General features: G+C 44.9%; 1 protein-coding gene across 3 annotated transcripts in view; it reads left to right on the top strand.

The window, feature by feature from the left end:
- SLC7A1 (solute carrier family 7 member 1) overlaps window positions 1–11,373 on the top strand; it is a 58,111-nt gene extending 46,738 nt beyond the window's left edge. For all 3 annotated transcript variants that reach the window (XM_007064781.4, XM_043531362.1, XM_043531366.1), the window contains exons 9-12: window positions 1,785–1,996; window positions 2,288–2,454; window positions 3,782–3,890; window positions 4,162–11,373. In XM_007064781.4, the coding sequence (XP_007064843.1) occupies window positions 1,785–1,996; window positions 2,288–2,454; window positions 3,782–3,890; window positions 4,162–4,271 (598 nt within the window). In that variant the 3' untranslated portion in view covers window positions 4,272–11,373. The remainder of the gene's footprint in view (window positions 1–1,784; window positions 1,997–2,287; window positions 2,455–3,781; window positions 3,891–4,161) is intronic.
- Window positions 11,374–15,462: the final 4,089 nt, after the last annotated feature.

Genomic DNA, 15,462 nt, shown 5'->3' with positions numbered 1-15,462 from the left:
TGAAAGCTGAGTCTCTAGCTGCTTTGTGTCTCAGTTTACTCAGCTACCAGGGGGATGATAATATTTTCCTGCTCCACAGAGCAATTATAAATTCCACACCCCTCATGTTTGTAACAAGCTCGGAGCTGAAAGGTGCCAGGTGACTGTAAAGTATTTATCATTTATTCAAAGCCTGGATTTATTCCTCGCTGGATTTCCCCTGTCCAGGCACCCCTGCGTTTTCATTTTATTTCCCAGTCTCCTCTCCTGTGTAGCAATTGCAAAATAGCAGCTCCCTTCCAGTCCTTCAGATGGGCAGGTGGCTCCCTTGTCTGCTGCTACAAGCTGCTGTGTGTTTCATCTGGCATGCAGGGCTGCACTCACAAGGCCTCAGCCGTATCCCGGTAGAGCTAGTGTTGTAAGCCACAGCTGCTTACAGGCCTGAAGAATGGAAGCCTGAGTTCAGCTGAGCTTCAGTTTCCCACTTCGCTGCCTGATGTTGCAGCGTTTGAGTTGCTGCGTAAGTTGTTAGAGGGTCTCACTGCTGGTGCAGTCTTGCTGAGCTTGCACATCTACAAAATCCCACATGCATCCTCATTTAAAATACACCTGCAAGAAGAGATTTAAAAGGGGCCCTTTGAAATGGCCTGTTCCTTTAATTGAAGCTGGTGGTATAAACCTGCGGAGATTCACCAGTAAGGCTCTTGGTTAAAAGAGAGTTAAGGGTGAAAGCGTGTGTTAGAGGAGTTTTTCTTTCTGTTGTGGTAGGACCTGATCAGGCGTCAAGGCCCCATTGTACTAGATACTGGACACACGTAATGAAAACCAGTCCCTGCTGCAGACAGCTTACCATCTTAACATATGAGACAATAGGCAGATACAGCAAATCGATAGATGGGGTGGGGGAGGAACAAGGACAAGGCAACTGTGAGATGATCAAGTTTTGTATAATAAACAGCAGCTACAGCATGCCAGCTGTCTAGCTGTTAGTCCAGCTATCCCGCCTCCAAACCGAAATAGCTGTTCCTTCAAAATTAACTCCCAAACATTAGAAAGTCTGGAAATGAATGATTAAAAGAGCCAGCCAGTTCCCTACTGCCATATCCATTACTCACTGTCACAACCCACTGCTTAGGTACTGTGTTTTGGTGCTACTCCACTGGGGTGATGGCCCTGTGGGGGTCTGCTAGAAGCTGGTGTGACAGAGCTGCCCTGAGGCTGTTCTAAATTGCTCAACGGGGTGAACTGGTCTCCAGCTGCCCAAGGGATTTGGGGGCATTCAAAGGTGACATAAAAGCCACCTTTGTCTCCCGTCCCTGGTTCCTCTGCTGAGCACAGCTCAGACACACCCAAGAATCGGGGCCTATGTGACCCAACGTGCAATCCTCCATCTAGATCTGAGCAGCCTCTGCTCAGCTGAAGGACAGAGCATTGAATTCTGGGACGATAACACAAGAGTGTGGGAAAGGACCTATTAGGACATCTAGTCCATGCTCCTCCCAAATCCAGGATTGCTGCCTACAATATGTATTCCATACTCCAGCCCCCATTTGTGTGCTCCAACCCCCAGTTGCCTAATCCCTGAGCAGTGTCCTCCATCTGTGCATACCAGGTGGTTCCCTTCGGCTCCAGACAAGTAGCCAGTGTGGCTCCCATTTCAGTAAATTTTGGCCACAGCATGTCTTCTGAAGCCTCGCAGGTGTCCGTAACCATGTGGAGAGCTCTGAGCAAGCTTTCTTCTAATTCTGGATGACAGTTTACTGTACCAAGGCAGTGCTCTTTTGGTTTTGTTTTCCTTCTCCAAGGTACCAGCCAGAGCAGCCTAACCTGGCCTACCAGATGGCTAGTACAACGGAGGAGCCAGACACCAACGAGTCTGCAAGCACCAGTGAATCGCAGGCTGCGTTTCTGCCTGAAGAGGAGGAGAAGTATTCCATAAAAGGCATTCTGTTTCCCCCAAACTCAGATCCCTCCAGACTCTCTGGTTTGGTGGTGAACATCTCATCTTGTATCATAGGTGAGTACTGTGAACTGGCATCTCTCTTGCAGTGAGCCAGCTGCCAGTCTAGGGAAGCTCATTCAAACTCTTCTTGGCATCTTAATCGATAATTTATACGTTTGATTAACTGTTTGGAAGCCCATACGCTTGCCTGAGGCAACAAAACAGACATAGAAAACCATAGATTAAATGACTGGTTTAAAAATAAATCCCTCAAACAGTGAAGCTGAACATGCAGAGGCTGGCTCAGAAATTACAAATGTTTTGCTCAGTCACAATTCAATAAACATTGGCCCGTCTTGTTCTCAGGTTTACTTATCGTCAGCTGCTGTAGCTTTACTGTCCTTGGCAAAGACCTGCTGATAAAAGGGACTCCGGGGGCTATCGTCGTGATTGCCATACTCGTTCTCCTTTGCCTCATTGTCGGTTTAATTATTTGGAGACAACCTGAAAGCAAAACCAAGCTCTCGTTTAAGGTAAGCAGCCTGTGAGGAAGGAATGGCAAAGAGCTGTTTGGGAGCTGGCTGTGCATGTGTGTGAGAGGAAAAAAGAGAGAGGGAATTGTGGTGCATATTAGTGAGGGGCTGATCTTCTTGGCTAAAGGTGGGCCTAGTTCAGGCAGGGACACTGGGCAAGCCATCCCACACCACTGCCAGTGCAGCTCCAACCTGACTGCGAGCGCTCCTGTTGTTCCAGCACTAGCCCTCGAATATGTAGAGAAATGTCCTGCGGGAGCGAGGCAGAGATTGCCAAACTCACTTTCCTCTTGTGATCCAAACCAAAATTAAACCCAGATTCCCAAAAGCAAAAGATTAGTGTGTTAACAACTGACTGCCCCTCTACCAAGCCCCTGGAGACAGACTTCATTCTCTTGTATTATCTAGCAGAGTGCTGCGCAGCAAGAGAAGCTGAGCCAAGCAAATCACAGATCAAAACCCTGAGGGGCTTATGTTCTGTGGGCACAAACTGATTCAGTTCAGAACAAATAGTCGGTGCAGTACAGAAAGGAAGCAACAGGTGGTCACTGAAGCTGGAATGTGCCAAGGAATGGGCAGGGTTTTGACGTAGGAGAATGAAGGAGCTTTGCATATGTTAACTGTGAGGCTGTCCTGTGGGCAGGGAGGCACCAAGTTAGGAGAGCGTGAGAAGAGTGGCACTTGGGGCAGAACAGAGGAAGCAGGCGGGGGAAGTGGAAGAGAGGAGGGCTGAAATGTAAGTGGGAGCGCAGAGCCCAGGAGGTGAAGAGGAGAGGCTGGAATAGAGGAATCTTTTGCAGAGAGTCAAGAAATAGGATGATGTGGCCAGAGCAGCAGTGAAGGGAGATGGTTTTGGCAGCAGCTCTTTGGGTGGACTGGGATAAGGAGAGCGGGTAGAGAGGGAGGCCACAGAGGAGGGGGATGAATTGTAGGAGGAGCAGGAACAGGATTAGGTGGGGTCCTGGATGTGAGATGAAAAAGACAGCGAGGAACCAAAGCTGACTCCCAGGTAGAGGAGGATGAAGACAGTGCAGCTAACAGTATCAGAGCAGGGTAGTGGAAAGGGCTTTGGAAGGAAGATGATTAGTTTGTGGCGTCACCTGGAGGGGAAATCCAAGCCAAAGGGCTTTCTGCGCACGCGGGGCTGGTGCTCATGGTGGTCCTCACCTTGGAGAATGGAGAGCTGCGTTTTGACAGACTCATCACTTCTCCAGGAGCCTCTGGCAGATGAGGCTTGGATGTTAGCACAGCTTCCGGCTTACAAGGGACATTCATGTCTCTGTGGTATCATGACCTGTGGACGTCACTGGCCTCTCTTTCTTTTCAGGTACCTCTTTTGCCTCTACTTCCTATTCTGAGTATTTTTGTGAATGTTTATCTCATGATGCAGCTGGATAAAGGGACCTGGATACGGTTTGCTGTCTGGATGTTTGTGGGTGAGTTTAAAAATGTGTCTTTTTCGCCATTTGAGGTTGAGAAACCAAACTTATTTTGAATGTGTACGGCCAAATTCTGCCCTCCCGCGTGTCCTTAAGGGGTTAACCTCATTGACTTTAGTTGCAATGCTGGATATTGCTACGATCTCAAGCGTTAGCAAGATTAGTGTTAGCTGCCAATACATTTTATTGAGACTAAGCGGCCCATAAGTGTGAAAAGTAGCTTTCGCTTGGTTATAGTGCTGACGTTTCCCCTCCTTCGCTCCCACAGGCTTTATCATTTACTTTGCATATGGAATGGGGCACAGCGTGGAAGCTCCATATTCAGCACCGTCAGATCCAGAAAGAAACACGGACACCAACTCGGACAGCGGTAAATGACAGCGTGTTCGGCTGACGAGCAACCCAACCGTCGCTTCAGATGAGGAAGCTTCATCTCGGGGACCCTGAACTACTTCCTCAGTCAATGCGTGCAGCAGAGCATGGGATTCCCAGCCCTGCTTGCTGCAACTTGAAGCTCGCTTTACTTTGATGATGCAGTTAAAAGGGATCCCAAGGAAAATGCCGCACCTCTGGCATACGCCCAACAACACTGTTCCCTGAGGCTGCCGGCGCTCGCTCTCTCTTCTATTTTAAATGTATAGAAAGAAAACCGCTCCTCTGTGTGCCAGTTAACCTTCAATGCTGCTATGAGACTAGGCCTCCTGAAAGTCCTTCTTTCAGTAGCCCTGTGAATTAACTCCCTAGGTACTTGTTTGTAAATGGAGCAGACTCTGCAATGCTAATGTTGTTCCTAGATCAGATCCTTGGATCAAGTGATGTGGGCTGTATCACAAAAAAAAAAAAAAAAAAAAAAGCCTCTCACCAAAAATAATCTCCCATCTGGTTACGAAGTGCCTACAGTGAGTTACATTTTAAAGAAAAGCATCCAGTGGCTTTATTTTAATTGTATTTAACTTCTGAATAGGTACTTGTATACTTTAAAATGCAGCTTTGCCATGATGTTTAGGGGAGCTGCTCTTAGGCTGAATTCCCTTTTCCTTCATGCAGCTAGCACAGACAAATGCTTCTGTGAATAACAGACCCCATCGCTCACTAGAGGGGCCTCCAGCTGTAGCTGTAAATCTGCTCGGTGTAAGTAGTTCAGTGGTGCTAGGCGCAGGTGTCTCCAAAGAGCCCTCCGTTAAAGTCAATGGAGATAGTCCTGATTTATGCCAGTCAGAGTTAGAAGAGAAGCTGACCCTGGGAGTTTGCTTTTGACTTCAATGGGCACAACAGGTTGAAGCCCGTAGAAAATGACGCACAAAAGAGTCTCACGGTACTCAAAATTCTGTGGGGGAAAGTATCTGAGACTCTCCTGGCTCCTGCCAGCTCTCCCAAGCAACCCCCATGTGCAATGTAAAATATCCCCTTAGCCATTCACACAATGGAGCATGCCACCTCCTGCCCAGGCTGAGGGAAGCTGAAAGGCCTGATCAACGCTGCTAAGTGTAAGCAGTTAAACCCACTGTGTGGACACGCTTATTCTGGTATACAAGTGACTCTTTTTGGTTGTGCTTACATCCCTTCCCAAGCAACGTACACTAAAATGAAAAAAAGGGACTCCTATGCCAGAGTAAGTGTGTCCCCACAGGAGTTATACTTGTGTAATTATATCGGGTTACATTCACTCCTTCGCTTTTGCTGAAAAAACTTTCCAGGAGTAGACAATTCCTTATGGTGAAAGTCTTCTCTCCCACCCTGAGCAGAGCTCTGTCTAGGTATCTCAGGTATCTATAAGGGCCCCATTACTATAATGTCTGAGCACTCCGCAAACTTTAATGTGTTGGTCCTTATAATGCCCCTATGTTATCCCCAGAGTGGATACTAAACCTATACCTGTCTATACCTCAAGTTGGGGCTGTGATTCCCAGCAGCTGCAGGAGACACACAGGTGCTAGCCTGAATGTAGCTACAGCGGTGTGAGGGGTTAGTCACCCAAAGGATGTGCCTAGGGTTTTGCATGGGATTGTATTCAGGCAGCTAGCACCTCCTGCCACTTCAGCTATACTGAGAGCTAGCCACAGGTATGGCTCCTCAAGCTGGGAAGCAAACCCCCAGCTTACAGTGTAGCTGTCCCAAAGACCATACAGGCAGTTTGGCATGCAGCATGGAATAGAACCCAGGTCTCCCGCTAGTGACCTAACCACTTGACCATCCTTCCACCTGTTACACCAAGTAGGGCTTAAATGGTGTAGAGCAGGGGTCTCCAAACTTTATGAGCCGAGGGCCATATTAGCTTTTTAAAGGGGCTTCGCGGGCCGTAGCGACTGTGAAAGAAATTAAATATATGCAAAACCGTTAAAAAAATTGTCAGTATTGCTTTAAATTGTAAATCAGGCTCCCCTTTTTGGGTCTGCTCTGCCCCGGGCCTGCTCCCTTCTCCCTGTGCCTGCTAGGCGTGCCTGCTCTGCTGGAGAAAATGACACAGGACTGAAAGTTTGGCTGCACTTTGGTAAGAGAAGCTCCAGGTTCCCATTGTTGGTTGGGACTGTTTGGTCCTATTAGTGCTGTAGTTAAAATTTAACCATTATGAAATTTGTTAATTTCTATCTTCTTTACTCCATTTATTGGAGATGCTTCTGGCTTGTATTTTTACTCTAAGGCAGGGGTCCGTGCCTGCTCAGCTGCAGCAGCAACTCTCCCCTAAGTTGGCTCCCCTTTCGCGGGGACACTGGCTGCTGGGGGCACCCACCCCTCCGCACAGCTCAGCTGAGCCCCCTTCCCCCGGTGCGAGCTGCTGCCAGCGGCCCCTCCCCTTGCCTGCTCGGCATGCCTACTCAGCTGTTCGCTTGTCCCCTGTTGGTCGGAGGGCCAGACAAATGGAAGCCCCAGGCAGGATCCGGCCTGCGGGCCGTAGTTTGGAGACCCCTGGTGTAGAGACTTTGTCCTGGCTTTCTGCATAGGAATGAATTTAACCCATAGCCCTTTTTTGTAGGACACTGCTGATCTGCCACAGGTTCAGAATTTGTCTAGTGCCATTTCAGTGATAACAGTTGGTGGGACTTCAGTAACACACGGATCATTTTAACACTGTTCCTTGTGCTGCTTATTGTACGAAATAAAGGCCACGTCCTGCTCTTGGAGCTATACAATGGCTCTTGACTGTCGGTCAAGTCTCTTCTTGCCTCAGACATGTGAAATTCCAAGAGTTCCACTCAAGCGGGAAGGAAGAATGTCAGACTGTGCAGTTCTCATCCTTTTATCCTAAACGGAGACACTCTTAGTACACTTCACATGCTCAAAACAAGCACTGATGTCAGAGAAAACCACTGATGTCAGAGAAGGGAACGTTTCCTGTGGTACCAGAAACAGCTGAGTGCTTTCTTCAACTTGGGCTACAGCTTTTAAGCAGTTGTTAAATTTAGCACTGCATGACTATTTGATAGGGGTGAGCGCTGGCTGAAAGGTGGGTTTTGAAAGGAAAACTATTTAAATTTAGGCAGATTGCTTGCTGTAAAAATGTTTTGATAAATGTTAACTTATTTTTTTTTTGTCTTGCATTTTTTGTCGTCTTTGGGACCTGCTTGGTCTTCATGTTCCACTGCTTTAGCTCAGCGAATTACACATAAAGTGTCGAAAATAGTAGCACTTAGAAGAAAAAGGAAATTTTTGGTGGGAGATCATTTTTCTTTCATTTCCTTTTCTGTGAGAAAGTTCAGAGGAAAAAAAATCCTATTTAATTATAAGAGGCAGTTAAATTATCTCTTATGTACACGTGTCCAAAGTTTTCTTTCACAAGTTGAAAGGCAAAGTTCCACCAAAAACTTTCTAGGATAATGACATCGATTGTGCTAAATATATGAAGCCCTTTTTTCCCCCTCTGATGTCCAAATGTACCATAGCTCAAGCTGCGTATCAGGGAAGACATGCAAATACTGCTGTAATCTTGCTGTTGTGAAGAACATGCCTGCATTGAGTTGAGCTGCTTTTGTAAATAGTTCAGTAATTATTCTATGTTTATAAGAGTATTTTGTATAGCTGCCAGAGCTTTTCTCTGTATATAAAGTTGGGTGTAGAAATGATGCCTTCTTTGGGATAACGAAAGCAAGAAGAATTGGCCACTTTTTTTCAAAGGAGAGGCCGTGGCAAATGTGGCCAGTCGGAATTTTCAAGGCAGCCTCTTCCCTCAGGAATTTGATCTCGTTTGAACTCTATTTGCTCATACATATCTGAGGGAAGGTGCCTTCTAGGGGAGACCTGTAGATGTTTATTTTTAGGTATAGTCACTAGAGCCTCTTAACATTTTTCAAATGAAAACTTAGGTCAAAAAATGGTCTGTTTCAAAAAGAGGTATTTTTATGTGCGAAACCTATTAGATTTTTTTTAAAATATTTTTTCTTTGAAAATGGTAAATGAAAAATGTAACCTGTTGGGTTTTGTCTTCATTTTTCCTCTTTGTTTTCCATTACTGTTGAGTTCCTCATGTATGTGTTGAGGTGCTGATTTCTTCTTGTTACTCTTTGCAGTCTTTATCATCCTGAGTTGTTGATTTCTTACTTGCCACTATTGATTGATCACCTTAGTTGCTTAGTGGGATTTTTTTTTTTTCCAAATTAAAAAATAAATCACTTTTGAAAACTACTGATTTAAAAAAATGCAGTGGAAAAATTTAGAAAAATAAAACATCAGCTTGCTTCAAAAACTATCGCAAGTAAATTTTCAGATGATTTCCGGGATGGGTCTTCAACTATCTTTTGAAGGAAAGGCAGATAGATGACCTGATTGCTTCTGTTGAAGTCAGTGAGTGACAAAACGTCGGTTAACTTATTTGGCTAAATTCATCCCTGGGGAGTTGGACAGATGAATTTTCTACCAGGGATGAATGTGACCCATTGACTTCAGTGCAAGCAGGGATGGGTCCATGATGAAAACTCTGCAGATGGTTAGCAGACTGAAGTCCCAAATGGCTTCAGTGCTCTGTTTTGCTGGTTTTAGTGACCATCTGTTTAGAGTTAGTGTTGGAAAGGTTAGGTTTTAATTAGCAAATGTTTGCAACTGTCATTTTTGCCCTTTAGCTGAAATGGCTGAAAAGAAATTCCATCACTAACAATAAAAAATGTACAGAGAGGGAAAATTAAGAACATATCATATGATATGTTGCTCTTGTAGATATCTAGCTTCCTCCTCTGTTGCTGTCAGTTCAATTAACAGACAGCAATGTGAACTATTCTGTATTTTGGACAATCGGTCACTACAGTTTATACAAATATTGCCTTGATTTAAAATTTTTAAATTCCCGTTAGTACAAAAATTTCCACTCATGAACACTGAAAAAGATAGTGAGAAATGCTCGCCCGTATCATCTGTCAAAAGTAATCAAGACAATCAAAACCTGATCCTTCCAATCCTATGCACGGGGAATGTGTTCCAAGCAAACCAATGTGCTTACTAGCAGAGAGGTCTGCTGGTTTCTCTCTCGCCTTCGCTTCAGAATGAATATTGAGCCAGTCTTTTATTTTAAGAGAGTGGCTGCTATCCCCTTTAGCACAAGAGCATATTTGTTTCTTAGGCCTTGAGGTGGATACACTTTCAGCATCATGAGCTTGATTATTGGACATATATTTACTGGGACGTTTCAGTGAAACGTCTAAATCCTTTTTAGCCAAAAAATGTACTTCGTGTTAAGTGTGTTGTTTTAAAAAATCCCTTTTGTTCTCCATTGTACATGTGGGTTTACTGACCACACCTGCGTTAGGGGCCCCATGACTTCCTCTTTACAACTCACTGCATCCTCCTACTCATTGGATGCCAGTGGGTGGCCGTTTCTTAGTTGAAGCCAAAACTCTGATGTGTTTGAGGCTACTGGAGTGGGGGGGTGTCATGTAAGTGCAATAGTATTTCCCGCTCCCCACCACCCAACTGTCAAATCCACATCAGGATATATTTCACTGGATTGGAGAGTGCCACAGATTTGGTACATCATTCACTTGGATGAAATTCAACCCCATCCCCCAGCCTCCCACTCAAGTAGAAGCCCCTAGAGACTTGGCACCACTTGTGTTAAGTTTTTTTAAGAGGTGCATAGGCCTTTGTGCAGGGTTGCAGTTCACCCTTATTGTAGAATTTATTTTAACACTGCCTTCTGTTGACTCTCATCATTCTTTGCTTGCACACACGCTATTGACAGGGTAGCTGGGTGATGCGTTCCCAGACTTGGGGGGCCTGTCGGAAGATCCAAAAGCACGTTCTAGTTTTTTAACTGCATTACCCAAGTCTTATTGAAATCATGAAAAGGCAGAATTGTGTACAAATAATGTCTATTTTTGTGTGTATTTGATTATGGTGGGATGGAATAGTTGGGGGAGGCATGGGTGGTAGGCACTTCATAGGATTAAGGAGGGGACTCTATTTTACGAGGATAGTTGGAATTTCTAGTGGAATGTTTATTGACGTGCTGGTATGAGAAGCCATGTTCTGTTCAGCATTTCATCACTGTAACCATGATGCCTGATGCAATTTTAAAGGTTTGCCCCTATTCGCACTATTCCTGTTTCAGCAGTGGGAGGGGTAGATAATTCACTGCTTTTAATGATGAATGAGGTTCAGAGCATGTTACATACGCATATGTATCATACAAAAACTTCCAGGCATTTGACATGGAGAAAAGGGACATGAAAAGGCCTCTAGGTTTTCTGAACCCTTCATGTTTAGTCAGTTACTAGCTGATTTTTATCATATTAAACATGTCTGATAACCAAACTGGAAACCAAATGGTGTAAGAATGCGCTTGTTATGAAACTCCAAGCCACGGTTTCCTCAGGGTATTTGCTTTTAGCTCATGCTTCAAGAAGTGAGGTTAGGCCAAGACGTGGAAACTTCTAAGCAATAGGGCATCTTTTCCCCACTGATAACTTACAGCAAGTCTTTGGCATAGTAACATCGGTGTTTCCAGATGATGGGATGGCTGTGACACGTGTTTACATTGTGCCTTTCAGCTTCAATTGATCGTAGGAGCACAAAGACTGATGACAACTTTGGGTCAGTTTATGTATCACAAACCTACCCAAAACAGGGGGGGTTTCTTCAGTGAAGTTGCTTTTACTGACCAAGAAGCCATGGAAGAGTTTACCTACTTTTTTTATTCATCAAAATGTACATACGTTTCTGTTGTTTGGTTTGTTCAATATTGCTAATGATTTCTCAGAATTTCTTACAATTATGATAAATGATTAGACTCCTAGTCCTAGTTCTGCAAATCTAGTTTTTGTCTCTGTGTGGGGTTTGGTTGTTTTGTTATAAATTCTTTTTTAAACTGTGTACTGTTTAGACCATAGAATTACGTTTAAAAAATGTGAAACTTTCACCGAGAGCACAGCATGGGCAGACAGACACTTTTCAACAGACAACACTGTAAATAAATCTCCCCTGGACTGTGCTTTTTGACTTTGGAAATCGACTTGTAATTAAATGGCACAGTATTAAAATGTTTTCATGAAATTCAGACAAATTACTGATTCATCCTTTATTTTCCATTCTGGTTTGTATATTCCCACTTGTTTCACCAAATCTGTCAGACATGGTCTTACGTGTATAAATCCATCCTTCAGAAGTCTATTGTTAATCTGATTCCCAATATAATTCTGTCCCTTACCCACACTCCTGGGATCTTTCTCCTCAACTGTTGACAGGTCTGTAATTTAATAGATTCTCCTTTCTTAACTGCTCTAGCAACAATCCAGAAGCTGCATCTTCATTTAATTGGGCCTGACAAAGACTTTCCTATTTCTCTTATTACTTCACAGTCTTTAAGATTTTTGGGGTGCAGTTGTCCTAGGGTGGGTCCATTTTTATTAGTGTAAGGCCCTGCTCCTGTGAGTTGCTCAGGGCCCTGTACTTCTAGTGAGGCACTCCTCCACTCCTAAGGACTGGCCCTTGACTTCTTTGTGTTTACTAATCCATGAGCCAGTGGAAGTTACTGATGCTGACCCACCTTTGTTGAGTACTTTGGCTGACAAGTTCTATATAATGTGCCAAGAATTATGTATTGCACTCTCCTTGGTATTATTTGTCTAAGTGCTAATATGACCCCCAATACTGCAGTAATAAGCTTTTTTTTTCTTCCCTACTATTTCCTTTCTATTTTTGCATTTTTCAGTCACATCATGAACCATTCAAGTGCCTCATAGAAACCTTTTCTTTTTGATCTCACCTATATATTACATAATGGGGGAAGGGATAGCTCAGTGGTCTGAGCATTGGCCTGCTAAACCCAGGGTTGTGAGTTCAATCCTTGAGGGGGCCATTTAGGGATCTGGGGCAAAAATTGGGGATTGGTCCTGTTTTGAGCAGGGGGTTGGACTAGATGACCTCCTGAGGTCCCTTCCAACCCTGATATTCTATGAACTCCATTAAAAGAATGCAAAGTCAAGAACTCAAAAGTTAAGAAATGCCAGAATGAAGGCTGCCTATGCAACCTTAGTTCATCCCCCTTGTGCATATGAATTATGGTACAGTCTTTAATTACATCATCCCATACAATTTTTTTCTACAGGTCCCCTGCCTCATTCAGTGCTCTGGATGGTCATTGCTCACTTAACCAGCAGCTATTTAATATTTCATTTTAGCTCCATTAGAGGTGTGGCACCCATGCCTTGTTCACTGCACCCCATTCAACCACCGGTATTAATTTCCTCATGAGCTTTTCTATAGTGCTTATCATTACAGTATCTGTGTGCATCACAAATATTCATGAATTTATCTGCACAACATCCCTGTATTATTCCCATTTTACAGATGGGGAACAAAGGCACCAAGAGATTAAGGTCAGACGTGTCCGGTAATTTTACATCCCCAATTTGAGACACCTGAACCCTGATTGCTCAGAGTATGTGGCATTATGTAGCACTGTGTATCTTCAAGCACAGCTCCCATTGACTTCAGCTGCAGCTGCGAGGGTTCAGCACTTCTGCAGATCAGGCACCAGGGCCTAGAGCCTTACATGTACGTAAGTGTTGCAACATCGAGGTGCTCCGCCACCCAGTGGAATTCCCAGCCCTGAGCTCCCTGACCAGCTGCCCTGTAAAGTGCCTGGGGAGAGGCAGGTGCCTCAGAAAGGGGTTCTCGGAAGCCAGCAGGAGCTGCCTAATTGAGTCAAGAGTGATCTGCTGAGGAGAGGGGAGGGACTAGGAGAGGTGCTGAGGCACCTAGGTGGCTGACTTTGTGCACATGGCTCAGTGCATTGCTCCACGTGGGAATCTCAGCCATGAGCCCTCTCCTGGAGTTAGGCACTGTAGTCAGGACAGTCATGAAGGCAGCCCATGCCTCAGCAGTTGAAACAATCTGTCTCCTGCTCATGCTTGTTACTTTGCTCCTGCTCGCCCTGTGCCTCCATTTTCGTGTGGATGACATGCTGCCCTTCAACCTATGGGTGGCCTGCCTGCAGCCTGCCTGCTGTGGGGTCTGACAGGTGGCAGGTGTTAGGCATGATTAGGGCTGAGCCCCACTGGTGAGAAAGATATTACCCCCACTTAGCTTGAGAATCCCAGTTTGGGGGCTGTGGGGTTTCAGCCGGACGCTGCCTGAACCCTAATTACATATATCCCACAGCTCCTGGGCAGCTCAATTTTGCAAATGCTGACCAGTAGCAAGGGGGGACTGGAGTAGGTGACAGCTATGAAAATGTCAGTAGCACCTCAGGGTGGACTTAGACTGCTAAATACTTTTGAGGCTCTGGGGCCAAGTGGCTCAAAAGTTGGTTACCCAGGAAATAAGGAACAACCAATAATAATTCCTAGCTCTTATACAGAACTTTTCATCCGTGGATCTCAAAGTGCTTTACAAAGGAGGGCAGTACTATTATTCCCATTTTATAGATGGGAAAACTGAGGCATAGGGAGGTGAAATAACTTGCCCGAGGTCACCCAACAAACCAGTGCTAAAGCTAGGCGTTGAACCCAGGTTTCCTGCATCCTAGTCCAGTGAACTAATCATTACGCTACACTTCCTTAAGTTTGGTATAAGGAGCTCACTGGCAGAGACAGGGATAGAATCCAGTTCTCCAGGCCACCATTCAATCGCCTTAACCATGAGCCCATCCTTTCTCCTGCAGTTTCCTGCCTCATTCACTACAGACCTTCTAACTTCAGCAACAAATGAAACAGGGGGGTCCTGCAGACAACAGCCTCCTTTATGACACAAACCTGCTCAATTCCCAGAGCATGGGCCATCAAGTGCACTGAATCAAGCAAGGGTGTGTGTGGGGGGGTCTTTTAATGTAACTTTTGTAAATATAATTGTCTAAATTTTATAAAAGTAAACTGAAAACAAACACGAACCACACAAATAGAAATTCCATGATGTGGAACCATATTAACACCACGTGGTTCAGCGGTAGGGTTAGAACCTTTGACCCACAGCACAGACCTCTGCCACTTCAGTAACTGATAGCAGTAGTAGGTTATCATTCAGACTGTCAACTGATTAAAACAATTAATTGCAATTAATCACAAGACTAAAAAAAATAGTTGTGACTAATCGCAGTTTTAAGCACATTGTTAAACAGTAACAGAATACCAATTTAAATGTATTTTAAATATTTTTGGATGTTTTTCTACATTTTCAAATCTATTGATTTCAATTACAACACAGAATACAAAGAGTACAGTGCTCACTTTATATTAATTTCGATTACAAATATTTGCACTATAAAAAGATAAAAAATAGTATTTTTCAATTCACCTCGTAGCAGTACTGTAGTGCAATCTCTTTATCATGAAAGTGTAACTTAGACATGTAGATTTTTTTACGTAACTACAAATATATAAAATATTAATAATAAAACAATGTAAAACTTCAGCGCCTACAAGTCCACTCAGTCCTACTTCTTGTTCAGCCAATTGCTAAGACAAATAAGTTTGTTTACATTTACGGGAGATAACGCTGCCTGTTTCTTATTTACAATGTCACCTGAAAGTGAGAACAGGATGGAGAGTCTGGGAGACAGCAGGGGCCAGAGGTGGGTGGAGGAGGCAGTGGGGAGCCAGAGCCCGAAGCCCTGCGGCTGGAGGATGGGGCCCAGGGACAGAGCCCAAAGCCGTGCAGCTGGAGCCTGGGGCTGAAGCCCAAAGCCTGAGCCCCACTGCCCCGGGAAGGTGGGAAACTCACGTGCTGCCTGCTCCTCCAGCGTTGTGCCCAGGTGTGCCCAGAGGGGGGCAGGGACAGGGCCCAAATCCTGCTGGCGGCCCCAGCAACCAAAACCAAGGCAGTGCATCCAGGAGCACCAGGGACTTTATCACAGTCTATATGTACCTCTATGGGGAACCAAATCAGAGCCCAGGAGCCTATGGCTGCAAGAAAAGCCCCTGGTGGCCGCATGTGGCCATGGTGGCTGCATTTGTTGCTTTAGAGGCAGGATGAGACATGCACTTTGCCAGTGAGTGTCACAAGTATTTGCTAAGAGGAGGCAAGTGCTGCAGGACCCCCGGGTTCTGTTCCAAGCTATGAGATTGTATTGTAGTGGTTATAGACCCTTCTGCTGCTAGCCCCTCCAGCCTGTCTGTCCTTGTCCCAGTCTCCCCCTGCCCTCTTCTAT

Source organism: Chelonia mydas, chromosome 1 (assembly GCF_015237465.2).
Source record: "Chelonia mydas isolate rCheMyd1 chromosome 1, rCheMyd1.pri.v2, whole genome shotgun sequence".
Classification (NCBI taxonomy): domain Eukaryota; kingdom Metazoa; phylum Chordata; order Testudines; family Cheloniidae; genus Chelonia; species Chelonia mydas.
This window is presented reverse-complemented; position numbering and strand designations above follow the sequence as displayed.